Genomic DNA, 15,769 nt, shown 5'->3' with positions numbered 1-15,769 from the left:
TGGTCAATCTCCTCTGCATCCTCTCTGGTATGAACACATCCTTCCTGTAATGTGGTGACCAGAACTGTACTCAGTAATGCAGCTGTGGTTTAACTAGTGTTTTGGACAGCTCCAGTATAACCTCCCTGATCTTATAATAAAAACAGAAAATGCTGGAAATACTCAGCAGCTCTGGCAGCATCTGTGGAGAGAGGGGTTTCAGGTCTTTCCTCCAATAGAAATTGCTGGGAATATTCCCTGCTGTAGTACTCTATGTCCCCGTGAATAACAAAGTATCTCTCTGCCTTTACAATCATCGTATCTACCTCTCCTGTCACCTTCAGGGATCTGTGGACTTGCACTCTCATGCCCCTCTGTCCCTCAACACCTCACTATCATACCATTCATATTCCTTCCCTCGTGTTTGTCCTCCCCAAATGTATTTATTACCCCGCGCTTCTCTGGATTGACCTCAGTTTGCTACTTTTCTGGCCGGCTGATCAGTCTATTGATGTCTTCCTGCAGTCATTACAGCCTTGGTTCAAACATGCACAAAAGCGTTGAATGCCAGAGGTGAGGTGAGAGTGGCAGTCCTTGACATCAAGGCAGCATTTGACCGAGTATGGCATCAAGGACTCCCAGCTAATCTGGAGTCAATGGGAATCAGGGGAACACTCTCTGCTGGTTGGAGTCGTACCTGGCACAAAGGAAGATGGTTGTGATGGTTGGAGGCCAACCACGAGCTCCAGGACATCACTGTAGGTGTTCCTCAGGGTAGTGTCCTCGGCCCAACCATCATCAGCTGCTTCATCAATGACCTGCCTTCATCATAAGATCAGAAGTGGGTATGTTTGCGGATGACTGCACAATATTCAGCACCATTTGCGACTCCTTCGATAATGAAGCAGCCCTTGCCCAAATGCAGAAAGACCTGGACAATATCCAGGCTCGGGCTGACAAGTGGCAAGTTACATTTGTGCCACACAGGTGTCAGGCACTGATGATCTCCTACAAGAGAGGATCTAACCATCGCCCCTTCAATTGTAATGACATTCAATGGCATTACAATTGCTGAATCCCCCACAATCAACATCCTGGGGGGTACCATTGATCAGAAACTGAACTGGACTAATCACATTAATACTGCAGCTACCAGTACAGGTCAACGGCTAGGAATCCTACGGTGAGTAACTCACCTCCTGACCCCCCCAAAGCTTATCATCCACAAGGCACAAGTCAAGTGTGTAATAGTATTCTCCCCACTTGCCTGGATGAGTGAAACTCCAATAAATACTCCAGAAGCTCAACTCAATCCAGGACAAAGCAGCCCGCTTGATTCCTCCTCCTACCTAACGTCAAGTACTGCAGCTGTTCAAGAAGACAACTCATCAGCACCTTCTGAAGGGCAACTAGGGTCAGGCAATAAATGCTGGCCTAACCAGCAATGCCCACATCCCGTAAATGAACTTTTAAAAAACTGCCTTTGAGTAGCAGAGGAAACAAGAGGGTAGGAGCAGACCTTTTGCCCGCTCGAGTCCAAAGGTGTGCAGGTAAGGTGGATTGGCTGTGTTACATTGCCTCTGGAAGAGTCCAAATATTTTGGTAGGGTTGCGGGTATTGGGCTGGAGCTTGGGCCTCGATAGGGTGTTGTTTTGGAGTGTTGGTGCAGACTCAATGGGCTGAATGGCCTCCTTCTGCAATGTAGGGACTGTATGATTCTATGAGCCTACTCTGCCATTCAACTAGATCATGGCTGATCTACCTCCAGGTTATTTTCCTGCACTGTCTCCACGTCACCTCGATGCTTTTAGTATCTAAAAATCTGACCCTCCTCGCATCACACAATTCCAGAGTTTTAGGTCAGCAGCAAACTTGGAAACATTACAACTGATCCTCAATAATAATCTTTATTATTGTCACAAGTATGCTCACATTAACACTGCAATGAAGTTACTGTGAAAATCCCCTCATTGCCACATTCCGACTCCTGTTCGGGTACACAGCGGGAGAATTTAGAATATCCAAATTACCTAACAGCATGCCTTTCGGGACTTATGGGAGGAAACCTGAGCACCCGGAGAAATCCCACGCAGACACGGAGAGAACGTGCAGACTTCACACAGGCAGTGACCCAAGGAGGGAATCAAACCTGGGGCTCTGTCGCTGTGAAGCAACAGTGCTAACCACTGTGGTACCATGTCACAACATCCAAATCACTGATATAGACAGCTTCCCTTTGATAAATCCACACTGACTCTGCTATTTTCCAAGTGTGCCGTTTTCACATCCTTTCGAATAGACTGACATCAGGCTAACAGGTCTGCAGTTCCCCATTTTCTCTCTCCTTCCTTCCTTCAATAGTGAGTGAACATTTTCCACCTTCCAACTGGAGGAACTATTCCAGAATCCATAGAATTTTGGAAGTTGATTACCAATGGATGCACCATCTCTACAGCCGCCTCTTTCAACACTCTGGGATGTAGATCCTCAGGGCCAGGGCATTTATCAATGTTCAATCCCATTAATGTTTCTAGTACTACTGTTTCCTAATACTAATCTCTTTATGTTCCTCATGCACTTGGTTCTCGAGTATCATTGGGATGATTCTGTAAATTCCTGGGTTAAGACAGACACACATTTGTTTAACACTAAATAAAAACAGGAAATGTTAGATAAATTCAGCAGGTCAGACAGTATATGTGGAAAGAGGAACACAGTAAACATTTTGAGTCACATATGGCTTTTCTACAGAAATTATTGTTTATTTTTGCTGCCTCATTCACCATTATTAATTCTGTCTGTAATGAACACACATGTTTTTCTTTTTTACATATCTATCAAACCTTTTACAGTCAGATTTTATGTCTCTCACTAGTTTTTTCTCATTTCGGTTTCCTCTTTCTTCATCAGTACCTTGGTTCTCTTTTGCTAAATACTAAAAAGCTCTCAATCCTCGGTCTTGTTGCTTTTTTGGTTGCTTTATGAAAATTAAATGAAATGAAAATCGCTTATTGTCACAAGTAGGCTTCAAATGAAGTTACTGTGAAAAGCCCCTAGTCGCCACATTCCAGCGCCTGTTCGGAAGGCTGTTATGGGAATTGAACCGTGCTGCTTGCCTGCCTTGGTCTGCTTTCAAAGCCAGTGATTTAGCCCTGTGCTAAACAGCCCCTCCTGAGCCTCTTCCTTTAATTAATGCAAACTTTCACTTCTCTGGTTAGTCACGGTTACATCTCTATTCCTGTTGGATTTTTGTTCTTTAAAGGAATGTACACTTGTTGTAAATTATGTATTAATCCCTTAAATGCTAGGTATTGCTCGTCTTCTGTCATAGCTTTTAATGTAGCTTCCCAATCTACCTCAACCAACTTTCCCCACAAAACTTTGTAGAAACACCCAGCTAAATTAAACAATCTTTCTAACCACCACAGTCCATCTCTAAGGCAACTTGGTGTTCCAAACAGAAATGCAAGCCAAATACCTTTTCCCTCCCAAATATCCTTTTGTGATTGAGTAATTTATGTGATTGACAGCAGCAATAATTGCCCAATCCATTCTCTGTAATCACTTGTGAACTCGCTGGTGTGTCTGCAGATGGGATAACTGAGTGAATCCTTTCCCACACAAGGAGCAGATGAATGGCCTCTCCCCGGTGTGAACCCGTTGATGTGTCAGCAGGTTAGATGACTGAGTGAATCCTTTCCCACACTCAGTGCAGATGAATGGCCTCTCCCCGGTGTGAACTCGCTGGTGCATCTGCAGGGTGAATGATTCAATGAATCCCTTCCCACACACTGAGCAGGTGAATGGCCTCTCCCCAGTGTGAACTCGCTGGTGTGTCAGCAGGTGAGGTAACTGAGTGAATCTCTTGTCACACTCAGAGCAAATGAATGGTCTCTCCCCAGTGTGAACTCGCTGGTGTGTCTGCAGACTGCATGTCCGACTGAATCCCTTCCCACACTCAGAGCAGGTGAATGGCCTCTCTCCAGTGTGAAGTCGCTGATGTGTCAACAGATTCCATGAGTGAGTGAACCCCTTCTGACAGACAAAGCAGGTGAATGCCTTCTCTCCACTGTGAACTCGCTGGTGTGTCCGCAAGTTGTTTAAATGAGTGAATCCCTTCCCACACTCACAGGTGAATGGCCTCTCCCCAGTGTGAATACGCCGATGAATCTCCAGCTCAGATGGGGAACGGGATTCCTTCCCACAGTCCCCACATTTCCACGGTTTCTCCATGGTGCCGGTGTCCTCGTGTCTCTCCAGGTTGAATGATCAGTTGAAGCCTCATCCACACACAGAACCAGTGTATAGTCTTTCCTTACTGCGAATGGTGTGACATTTCTCAGGCTGTATTCCTGGTTAAAGCTCTTTCCACAGACAGTTTACTGAAACACTCTCTCCGGTGTGTCGCAGGGCTTTTTCAGTCACAAAATATTTCAAAAAAGACAGAACAAAAAAACGTTACCCCTTCTAGAGCCTTAGGCCAATGAGATTCAGGTCCTGATGAATTGAGCGACTCTACCAGATCTTGAGGTGATGTTTGGTTTGAGAGTTCTGTCTGATTATTCTCACTTTCAGATATTCTGAAAAAGGAATTCACAAAAGTCAGCAATGTCAGTGCAAGACAGAAATTCAAAACAGACAATTCAGGATTCTACGGAACATTCTTTAATCACTTTTTCCTCAAAGCTGTAAATCTCCATCTCACTCACTCTGCTGTTTAGCACACTGGGCTAAATCGTTGGCTTTGAAGGCAGGCTAGCAGCACGGTCCAATTCCCATACCAGCCTCCCCAAACAGGCGCCGGAATCCGGCGACTAGGGGCTTTTCACAGTAACTTCATTTGAAGCCTACTTGTGACAATAAGCGATTTTCATTTCATTTCATTTCCCTCTCGCTCTGTGGAAAATACACCCTCCAAATTCTCCAAAGATGCCAATTCATGCTGATCAACAGGTCCATACTCACCGCTTCCTATCCAGGATATAGAGACCTGACAAGCTTCATGCAAGCTGCTAGACTATAGATGTGTATATTGTAGATTAAAAATGTGTATAGCACAGGATTGTATTGTCTGATTTGAGACACGGGGAGGGGGACATGAAGAAGGATGAGGTGCCGAAGAAATTTACCAGAATAGTTGCAGGGATGAGGGAATTTAGCGACAACTTGTAGAAGTTGGGGTTGTTCTCCTTGGTGTAAAGGAGGTTGAGGAGTGGGTTCATGGAGCTGTACAAATTGATGACAGGTTTAGGTGACAAAAGAAAAGCAGTTTACATTAGCTGATGGGTCGAGGGCTTGGAGAACAGATTTATGGTTTGATAAGAAATGGGGGAGGATTTGAGGAAGAAATTGTTTTACCCAGAGCCTGAACAAGATCCTAGAGGGTGGGGTGGGCTGGGGGAAACCTGAGGTTTCCCTTGGCCCCCACTTAATTTGACAGCAGTTTCCAGACTTCCCACTCTCCATGCCTGGTTTCAGCAACCCGCCTCTCATGTTCACCCAGTTTTCTGAACCCTCTGTATTTCATCTTGTTTTTAAATGTCTTCCCACCTCTCCACTTCCCCCCCCCCAACCCCCCCCTCTCTACTTCCCCCCCCAACCCCCCCTCTCTACTCCCCCCCCCCAACCCCCCTCTCTACTTCCCCCCCAACCCCCCCTCTCTACTTCCCCCCCAACCCCCCCCTCTCCACTTCCCCCCCCAACCCCCCCTCTCCACTTCCCCCCCCCAACCCCCCCCTCTCCACTTCCCCCCCCAACCCCCCCTCCACTTCCCCCCCAACCCCCCCTCCATTTCCCCCCCCAACCCCCCCCCCTCCACTTCCCCCCCCAACCCCCCCTCTCCACTTCCCCCCCAACCCCCCCTCTCCACTTCCCCCCCCAACCCCCCCTCCACTTCCCCCCCCAACCCCCCCCCCACTTCACCCCCCAACCCCCCCCTCCACTTCACCCCCCAACCCCCCCCTCCACTTCCCCCCCCCCCAACCCCCCCCTCCACTTCCCCCCCCCAACCCCCCCCCTCCACTTCCCCCCCCAACCCCCCCTCCACTTCCCCCCCCCAACCCCCCCCCCCAACCCCCCCCTCCACTTCCTCCCCCCAACCCCCCCTCCACTTCCCCCCCCCAACCCCCCCCTCCACTTCCCCCCCTCCACTTCCCCCCCCAACCCCCCCCTCCACTTCCCCCCCCAACCCCCCCCTCCACTTCCCCCCCCAACCCCCCCCCTCCACTTCCCCCCCCCAACCCCCCCCTCCACTTCCCCCCCCCCCAACCCCCCCCTCCACTTCCCCCCCCAACCCCCCCCTCCACTTCCCCCCCCCAACCCCCCCCTCCACTTCCCCCCCCCCAACCCCCCCCTCCACTTCCCCCCCCCAACCCCCCCCTCCACTTCCCCCCCCCCCAACCCCCCCCTCCACTTCCCCCCCCAACCCCCCCCTCCACTTCCCCCCCCCAACCCCCCCCTCCACTTCCCCCCCCCAACCCCCCCTCCACTTCCCCCCCCAACCCCCCCCCTCCACTTCCCCCCCCAACCCCCCCCCCTCCACTTCCCCCCCCCAACCCCCCCCTCCACTTCCCCCCCCAACCCCCCCCCCCTCCACTTCCCCCCCCCAATTCCCCCCCCAACCCCCCCCTCCACCCCCCCCCTCCACTTCCCCCCCCAACCCCCCCCCCTCCACTTCCCCCCCCAACCCCCCCCTCCACTTCCCCCCCCAACCCCCCCCCTCCACTTCCCCCCCCAACCCCCCCCCCTCCACTCCCCCCCCCCTCCACTTCCCCCCCCCAACCCCCCCTCCACTTCCCCCCCCAACCCCCCCCCTCCACTCCCCCCCCAACCCCCCCCCTCCACTCCCCCCCAACCCCCCCCCTCCACTCCCCCCCCACTCCCCCCCCCTCCACTCCCCCCCTCCACTCCCCCCCCCCTCCACTCTCCCCCCCCCACTTCCCCCCCCCAACCCCCCCCCTCCACTCCCCCCCCAACCCCCCCCCCTCCACTCCCCCCCCAACCCCCCCCTCCACTCCCCCCCCAACCCCCCCCTCCACTCCCCCCCTCCACTCCCCCCCCCAACCCCCCCCTCCACCCCCCCCAACCCCCCCGCTCCCCCCCCAACCCCCCCCCTCCACTCCCCCCCAACCCCCCCCCAAACCCCCCCTCCACTTCCCCCCCCAACACCCCCCCTCCACTTCCCCCCCCAACCCCCCCCTCCACTTCTCCCCCCAACCCCCCCCCTCCACTTCTCCCCCCAACCCCCCCCTCCACTTCTCCCCCCAACCCCCCCCCCTCCACTTCTCCCCCCAACCCCCCCCTCCACTTCCCCCCCCAACCCCACCCTCCACTTCCCCCCCCCAACCCCACCCTCCACTTCCCCCCCCCAACCCCCCCCTCCACTTCCCCCCCCCAACCCCCCCCTCCACTTCCCCCCCCAACCCCCCCCTCCACTTCCCCCCCAACCCCCCCTCCACTTCCCCCCCCAACCCCCCCCCTCCACTTCCCCCCCAACCCCACCCTCCACTTCCCCCCCCCAACCCCCCCCTCCACTTCCCCCCCCCAACCCCCCCCTCCACTTCCCCCCCCAACCCCCCCCTCCACTTCCCCCCCCAACCCCCCCCTCCACTTCCCCCCCAACCCCCCCTCCACTTCCCCCCCCAACCCCCCCCTCCACTTCCCCCCCAACCCCCCCTCCACTCCCCCCCCCACTTCCCTCCCCCTCCACTTCCCCCCCCCCACTTCCCCCCCCACTTCCCCCCCCTCCACTTCCCCCCCCAACCCCCCCCTCCGCTTCCCCCCCCAACCCCCCCTCCACTTCCCCCCCCAACCCCCCCTCCACTTCCCCCCCCTCCACTTCCCCCCCAACCCCCCCTCCACTTCCCCCCCCAACCCCCCCCTCCACTTCCCCCCCCAACCCCCCCCTCCACTTCCCCCCCCAACCCCCCCCTCCACTTCCCCCCCCTCCACTTCCCCCCCCAAACCCCCCCCCCCTCCACTTCCCCCCCCCAACCCCCCCCTCCACTTCCCCCCCCCACCCCCCCCCTCCACTTCCCCCCCCCAACCCCCCCCCTCCACTTCCCCCCCCAACCCCCCCTCCACTTCCCCCCACTTCCCCCCCCAACCCCCCCCCTCCACTTCCCCCCCCCAACCCCCCCCTCCACTTCCCCCCCCAACCCCCCCCCTCCACTTCCCCCCCCAACCCCCCCCCTCCACTTCCCCCCCCAACCCCCCCCTCAACTTCCCCCCCCAACCCCCCCTCCACTTCCCCCCCCAACCCCCCCCCACTTCCCCCCCCCACTTCCCCCCCCCAACCCCCCCCAACCCCCCCCAACCCCCCCCACTTCCCCCCCCCAACCCCCCCCAACCCCCCCCCACCCCCCCCCCACTTCCCCCCCCACTTCCCCCCCCACCCCCCCCCACTTCCCCCCCCCAACCCCCCCTCCACTTCCCCCCCCCAACCCCCCCCACTTCCCGCCCCCAACCCCCCCACTTCCCCCCCCAACCCCCCCCACTTCCCCCCCCCAACCCCCCCCCACTTCCCCCCCCCAACCCCCCCCCACTTCCCCCCCCAACCCCCCCCCACTTCCCCCCCCAACCCCCCCCCACCACTTCCCCCCGCCAACCCCCCCTCTCCACTTCCCCCCCAACCCCCCCTCTCCACTTCCCCCCCCAACCCCCCCCTCTCCACTTCCCCCCCCAACCCCCCCCTCTCCACTTCCCCCCACAACCCCCCTCTCCACTTCCCCCCCCCAACCCCCCTCTCCACTTCCCCCCCAACCCCCCCTCTCCACTTCCCCCCACAACCCCCCCCTCTCCACTTCCCCCCACAACCCCCCCCTCTCCACTTCCCCCCCCAACCCCCCCCTCTCCACTTCCCCCCCCCAACCCCCCCCTCTCCAACCCCCCCCTCTCCACTCCCCCCCCCCCAACCCCCCCCTCTCCACTCCCCCCCCCCAACCCCCCCCTCTCCACTCCCCCCCCCCCAACCCCCCCCTCTCCACTCCCCCCCCCCCACACCACCACATACACACACACACACACACACACAATGGTAACCTGCAGTTTCCAGGCTCCCCAGGCTTGCGTTCACCTGCAGTTACCAGACTCCTAAACGACCCTCTTATGGACTGACCTGATTAACACTACACCCCTGTATGCTTCACCCGATGCCAGTGTTTATGTAGTTACATTGTGTACCCTGTGTTGCCCTATTATGTAGTTTCTTTTTTTTCCCATGTACTTAATGATCTGTTGAGCTGCTCGCAGAAAAATACTCGGTACACGTGACAATAGACAAAATCCAATCCATCCAGTTACCAGCTCCTTCCCCCACCTATGTTCACCCCGTTTCCAGGCCGCCTTCCAACCTTGTGTTCACCCATGGTTTCCAGCCCACCCCACATGTTTTCCAACAGTTTCCAGGCCCCCCCTTCTGTTCACCAGCACTTTCCAACCTCCCTTCCCCCGTGTTCACTTTGTCAGCAGCACCAGATCACACATGCTCGCAGCAGAGGCTGATTCTGCACCGACACACTGGCCGCCTAGAATCGTGGATAGGGAGCTTTATGGAATGTTCTAGGTAAGTAATGTACCATTTACAGAATGAATTTCAGACAGGTCATTAATGTCTTGACATTCCATTCGAGATTGGTGGTGGTGGCGGGGGGGGGGGGGGGGGGGGGGGGGGGGGGTGGGTGCAGACATTCAATATGCAAAATCATCACTGTCGGTCCAGAATAGAATTTAGAAGAAAAAACGTTTTCTCTTGGTTTGAGTTTGTTGTGAGAAAATCCTCCCCTTCTAAACCCTGTAAACCCCCGCACCAGCCTCCCCGAACAGGCGCCGGAATGTGGCGACTAGGGGCTTTGCACAGTAACTTCATTTGAAGCCTACTTGTGACAATAAGCGATTTTCATTTTAAAAGCAGTTTCCAGAATCCATCCGTCAGTCCAGGAGAGAAATTCACAACATTCCCTCCTCCTGCTGACAGGACAGGGAGCACCGCGCATGCGCATTGCTACCCGCTACCCGCTGCCTCCCCTCAAGATGGCTGCCGTTACCTCCGGCCTTTCATCAGCCTCAGCTTTGCATCTGTTGCCCGTTCTGTGTAAATGTGCAGTCACTGGGTTATTATGCGGCCTGTACAGGATTCTTCACCAGTTTGGAGATACGACTCTTCCCGCCCACAACAGACTCTATTCTTCCACGTCCACCTTCCGGCTTCATTCCTATCCACTCCTTTCTTACCTGATGTTGCTCCGACATCATCGCGGGCGACCATATTTAACTACACTGCGCATGCTCCAATAACGCGGCTGCGCAGTGTTTCCAGTAGTGAAAATCGGGAGCAGTCTGGGCCGCGGCGAATGATGGGTGATAGCACCGCCATTAAATGTCAATATTACTGAATGGTAAATGATGTTTTGAGATCCGTGTGGAATTGCAGCCTAAGGCCCCAGATATAAAATCAGCAATCAGTTGTCGAACCCCAGTCTATTGGATTTCTGCCAGAGTGCTGTTCTGGGATTAGTTGAAATAACACAAAAAACTACCCAGAATCACAAAATTATCAGAGCATAGAAGGAGGGCATTCAGCCAGTCATGTCTGACTCTTGGAAATAGCATTTCAATTAGTGCCATTTCTCCTGCCTTCTCCACATGACTGCACAATGTTTATTTTCAAATGATCATCGAATTCCTTCTTGAATGCCTGAATTGAACCTGCCCTGGTGGGAAGTGTCCCCTATCCATACCATAGCAGAGCAGTGTGCAGACGTGGTTCCACCCAGTGGATTGGACTGGATTGGATTTGTTTATTGTCACGTGTACCGAGGTACAGTGAAAAGTAGTTTTCTGCGAGCAGCTCAACAGATCATTAAGTACATGAGAAGAAAAGGGAATAAAAGAAAATACATAATAGGGCAACACAACATATACAATGTAACTGCATAAGCACTGGCATCGGATGTAGCATACAGGGTGTAGTGTAAATGAGGTCAGTCCATAAGAGGGTCATTTAGGAGTCTGGTGACAGTGGGGAAGAAGCTGTTTTTGAGTCTGTTCGTGCATGTTCTCAGACTTCTGTATCTCCTGCCCGATGGAAGAAGTTGGAAGAGTGAGTAAGCTGGGTGGGACGGATCTTTGATTATGCTGCCCGCTTTCCCCAGGCAGCGGGAGGTGTAGATGGAGTCAATGGATGGGAGGCAGTTTCGTGTGATGGACTGGGCGGTGTTCACGACTCTCTGAAGTTTCTTGCAGTCCTGGGCTGAGCAGTTGCCATACCAGGCTGTGATGCAGCCCGATAGGATGCTTTCTATGGTGCATCTGTAAGAGTTGGGAAGAGTTAATGGGGACAGGCCGAATTTCCTTAGTTTACTGAAGAAGTATAGGCGCTGTTGTGCTTTCTTGGTGGTAGCGTCGACGTGGGTGGATCAGGACAGATTTTTGGAGATGTGCACCCCTAGGAATTTGAAACTGCTAACCATCTCCACCTCGGCCCCGTTGATGCTGACAGGGGTGTGTACAGTACTTTGCTTCCTGAAGTCAATTACCAGCTCTTTAGTTTTGCTGGCATTGAGGGAGCGATTGTTGTCGCTACACCACTCCACTAGATTCTCTATCTCCCTCCTGCATTCGGACTCGTCGTTATTCGAGATCCAGCCCACTATGGTCGTATCGTCAGCAAACTTGTAGATGGAGTTGGAACCAAGTTTTGCCACGCAGTCGTGTGTGTACAGGGAGTAGAGTAGGGGGCTAAGTATGCAGCCTTGCGGGGCGCCGGTGTTGAGGACTATTGTGGAGGAGGTGTTGTTGTTCATTTTTACTGATTGTGGTCTGTTGGTCAGAAAATTGAGGATCCAGTTGCAGAGTGGGGAGCTAAGTCCTAGGTTTTGGAGCTTTGGTATGAGCTTGGCTGGGATTATGGTGTTGAAGGCAGTGCTGTAGTCAATAAATAGGAATCTAATGTAGGAGTCCTTGTTTTCGAGATGCTCTAGGGATGAGTGTAGGGGCAGGGAAATGGTGTCTGATGTGGACCGGTTGGAGTGGTATGCGAATTGCAGTGGGTCAAGGCGTTCTGGGAGTATAGAGGTGATGCGCTTCATGGTCAACCTCTCGAAGCACTTCATTACGACTGACGTCAGGGCCACTGGTCGGTAGTCATTGAGGCACGTTGCCTGGTTCTTCTTTGGTACCGGTATGATGGTGGTCTTCTTGAAGCAGGTGGGGACCTCGGAGTGGAGTAGGGACAGATTAAAGATGTCCGCGAATACCTCTGCCAGCTGGGCCGCGCAGGCTCTGAGTGCACAACCAGGGATCCCGTCCGGGCCTGTCGCCTTCCGAGGGTTCACTTTCAGGAAGGCCAATCTGACTTCGGAAGCTGTGATGGTGGGTATTGGTGAATTATGGGCTGCTGGGGCACTCGCCAGTGGATTGTTGGTTACCTGCTCGAACCGAGCATAGAATGCATTGAGTTCATCGGGGAGGGGTGCACTGCTGCCAGAGATACTGTTCGGCTTCGCTTTGTAGCCCGTTATGTTGCTTAGTCCTTGGCACAACCGCCGAGAATCTGTCTGTGACTCTAGCTTGGTTTGATATTCTCTCTTGGCATCTCGGATGGCTTTGCGGAGGTCGTACCTGGATTTCTTGTATAGGTCAGGGTCGGCTGCCTTGAACACCTCAGATCTGTCCTTCAGTAGGGAGTCAATCTCGCGATTGAGCCATGGTTTCCGGTTGGGGAATGCATGTACTGCTTTCTTTGGCACGCAGTCATCCACACATTTGCTGATGAAGTCTGTGATGGTGGTGGCATGCTCATTTAAGTTGGTCTCTGAGTTCTTAAATATGGACCAGTCCACTGTCTCGAAGCAGTAACGTAAGAGCTCTTCTGTCTCCTCGGACCAGCATTGCACAACCTTCTTAGCTGGATTCTCCCGCTTGAGTTTCTGCTTGTATGCCGGGAGAAGGAGCACCATCTTATGGTCTGATTTCCCAAAGTGCAGTCGGGGGATGGAACGGTAGGCGCCCTTGATTTTTGAGTAGCAGTAGTCAATAGTGTTGTTGCCCCTGGTGGGACAGGAGATGTGCTGGTGGAATTTTGGCAGTACACTCTTGAGGTTGGCCTTGTTGAAGTCTCCGGCCAAGATGAACAAGGCCTCCGGGTGTTCTGTTTCATAGTTGTTTATTACTGTGTATAGTTCGTCCAGTGCCTTCCTCACTTCTGCCTGGGGTGGGATGTAGGCAGCTGTGATAATGGCTGAAGTGAACTCACGTGGAAGATAATATGGGCGGCACTTCACGGTCAGGTATTCCAGGTCTGGGGAGCAGTAGGTCACCAGAGTCGCCACATCCAAGCACCAGGAGGAGTTGATGAGGAGGCAACCCCCCCCCCCCCAACCTTCGCTTTGCCTGATGATGCCGTGCGGTCCGCCCGGTGAATTGAGAAGCCTTCAGGTTGTATGGCACAGTCTGGTGAGGCGGGGGTGAGCCACGTCTCTGTGAAACAGAGCTCACAGCAGTCTCTTACTTCTCTCTGAGAGCTAAGTCTGGCGTTAAGTTCATCCAGCTTGTTTTCGATCGCTTGGACGTTTGCCAGGTGTATGCTGGGGAGAGGGGTCCTGAAACCGCGTTGCTTCAGTCTAACCTGCAGACCGCTGCGTTTCCCTCGCTTTCTCGGTCGGCGGCTGCTGCTGGATGATCCTGGGATCCGATGGGAGAAGTCTGACCTTGTGGAAGGTAGGTGGTTGCGTCTGGCAGGGTCCCGGGCACTGGTTGAGGTAGAGGGGTTGCTAGGGGGGCATGTTTGTGATCTGGATGGGTCCCGGCGTTCTGCGGGCACGGGAATACCTTGCAGCACGTTCCGGCCCTCGCGTGGGGTCGCCGCCGTTTCGGGGGTCCTGGGCAGGGGTTTCCTGAGGCAGGTTGGGCTGGGTCCCATGGTCTGTTCCCACACTGGGCGCTCCTGGGGGCGGATCTTGAAGTAGGCCCAGTCGGGTCTCCATGTGGATTTTTGAGCATGTTTTGAGCAGTGTTTTGAGCATGTACGGTGTCAGTCAAGACTAGAGACATATGCTTCTCTCTCAAGTCCACAATGGGTAAATAGGGGGATTGTGGGGCAGAGGAACCAATTGATCCAGCGGAGAGACCCCGGAAACATGTTGTGTATACTGCAAACCCCGAATGGGAAGCTACCACTTTCCCAGTTGCCCCAAGAGCTCTCGGGAGGAAATGTCCCAGTGCCAAACCCAGAGCAGGAGGAGAGAATGTTGTGAATTTCTCTCCTGGACTGACAGTGTTGGAGTTTGGAAACTCCTTTTACAGGGGGTTAGAAGCGGAGGATTTACACAGCAAATACAAACCAAGAAAAATGGCTGTCTCCTCCTGAATTTCTATCCTGGACTGACTGAGGAATTTTGTAAACTAAAACAATTACAGCTGCTGGGATAGATTGAACAGATTGGGGCTGTACGCTGGCACAGTGGTTAGCACTGCTGCCTACAGGGCTGAGGACCCAGATTCGATCATGACCCCCAGGTCATTGTCTGTGTGGAGTTTGCACATTCTCCCCTTGTCTGTGTGGACCTCATCCGCACAACCCAAAGATGTGCAGGTTAGGTGGATTGGCCACGCTAAACTATCCCTTAATTGGAAAAAAGAATTGGGTATTCTACATTTATTTTTTTAAATGAACATATTGGGGTCTATTTCATTAGAAAAAGGAAGAGTTAACAGTGAGCTGATGGAGATCTTTAAAATGATCAATGGATTGGACGGGGTAGATATGGAGAGAATGTTTCCACTTGCTATTTCTTTACTCAGAGACTGGTGAGAATGTGGAACTAACAGGAAACCACTGAGGGCAAACAGATAATCTCAAAATGAAATCAGATGAATCAGTGAGAGAAAAGGGTATAGAAAGATATCTAAAAATATATATATTTTATTAGATCTTTCATTTTTTAAGAAACAAGTAGAGCTTAATAATTCCTCATTTTGTATCTATTTTCGATATTTATTTGGAAAATGTGTTACTTTTCTGCCCTGACAATAGTTAAGATAACATTCTTCGTCTTTAATGGGAGTCAAATTCTGGTGCCTTCATCCTTTAAGATTCCCAGTGTCTTGTTTAGATCCCTCCACAGTTCAGGATCCACTCAATCATCAGAATTTTATCTGGGTGGTCTGTAAAATATGTTTCTAATTTCATTGATTTCTGCCGCAGCGCACCCCATGAAAATAAAAACATTCACTGGTCACTGAATTAAACTTTCAATGGCGGGTACTTTACCCAGTATGCCCCGCGGTGGGGAATGTCCTCTATTCACACCACAGGAGAGTAGTGCGCAGGCGCAATACCGCCCAGTGTTGGAGCAGGCGCACTGCTGGCGATGCTGAGTCTCTTGTCACTCGGATCTCCAAACTGGTGAAGAAGCGGAAACGCGGAGGAATTTTGGATTCGTGGATGGACGGGGAGGGAGCCGGTGCCTGGACGGGGAGGGTATATAAACACCTGCTGAAGGCCTCAAGACCCGAATACGAATCTGCGGGTCCCTCGTTTGCAGTTCTGGGCCTTATCCCGGAAAAAGGGCAAGGTGACCGGCCGCCATCTTGATTCACCGGGGCGAGAGCGCATGCGCTGGTTTCTTGGTGGGCGGAGCTTCAGCGTCTCTGTTCGCACCTGGGTCCTCGTGCCTAAACCGCCATACTTCCAATTGTCTTCCCACTCCCGGTCGTGCACTAAGGCGGACTTTCATCGGTTTCCACAGCTAATAACTCCTGGAACTGGTCGCTAGTTCGTTATATCGTGCTT

General features: G+C 53.8%; 2 protein-coding genes across 3 annotated transcripts in view; one reads left to right on the top strand and one right to left on the bottom strand.

Annotated features, from left to right (window-relative positions):
- LOC140419270 (uncharacterized) overlaps positions 1-15,769 on the top strand; it is a 229,738-nt gene that overhangs the window by 114,030 nt on the left and 99,939 nt on the right. The window lies entirely within an intron of this gene.
- LOC140419271 (uncharacterized) lies at positions 2,721-10,242 on the bottom strand. 2 transcript variants are annotated; one of them, XM_072503111.1, is made up of 2 exons: positions 10,210-10,242; positions 2,721-4,559 (listed from the first exon to the last, which is right to left on the bottom strand). In XM_072503111.1, exon 2 carries the CDS (start codon positions 4,210-4,212, stop codon positions 3,541-3,543), a length of 672 nt encoding a protein of 223 aa, XP_072359212.1. In that variant the 5' UTR covers positions 4,213-4,559; positions 10,210-10,242; the 3' UTR covers positions 2,721-3,540. The 2 variants fall into 2 exon arrangements, with proteins under 2 accessions (XP_072359212.1, XP_072359211.1); XM_072503110.1 differs by having other exon boundaries at positions 10,023-10,227.

Source organism: Scyliorhinus torazame, chromosome 5 (assembly GCF_047496885.1).
Source record: "Scyliorhinus torazame isolate Kashiwa2021f chromosome 5, sScyTor2.1, whole genome shotgun sequence".
Classification (NCBI taxonomy): Eukaryota; Metazoa; Chordata; class Chondrichthyes; order Carcharhiniformes; family Scyliorhinidae; genus Scyliorhinus; species Scyliorhinus torazame.
Note: the sequence above shows the minus strand (reverse complement) of the source record. Positions and strands in the feature narration are given on the sequence as shown.

Bases quoted from the DNA above. Each gene is read 5' to 3' on its own strand.
- LOC140419271 (XM_072503111.1), bottom strand. From the start codon at position 4,212: ATGGAGAAACCGTGGAAATGTGGGGACTGTGGGAAGGAATCCCGTTCC.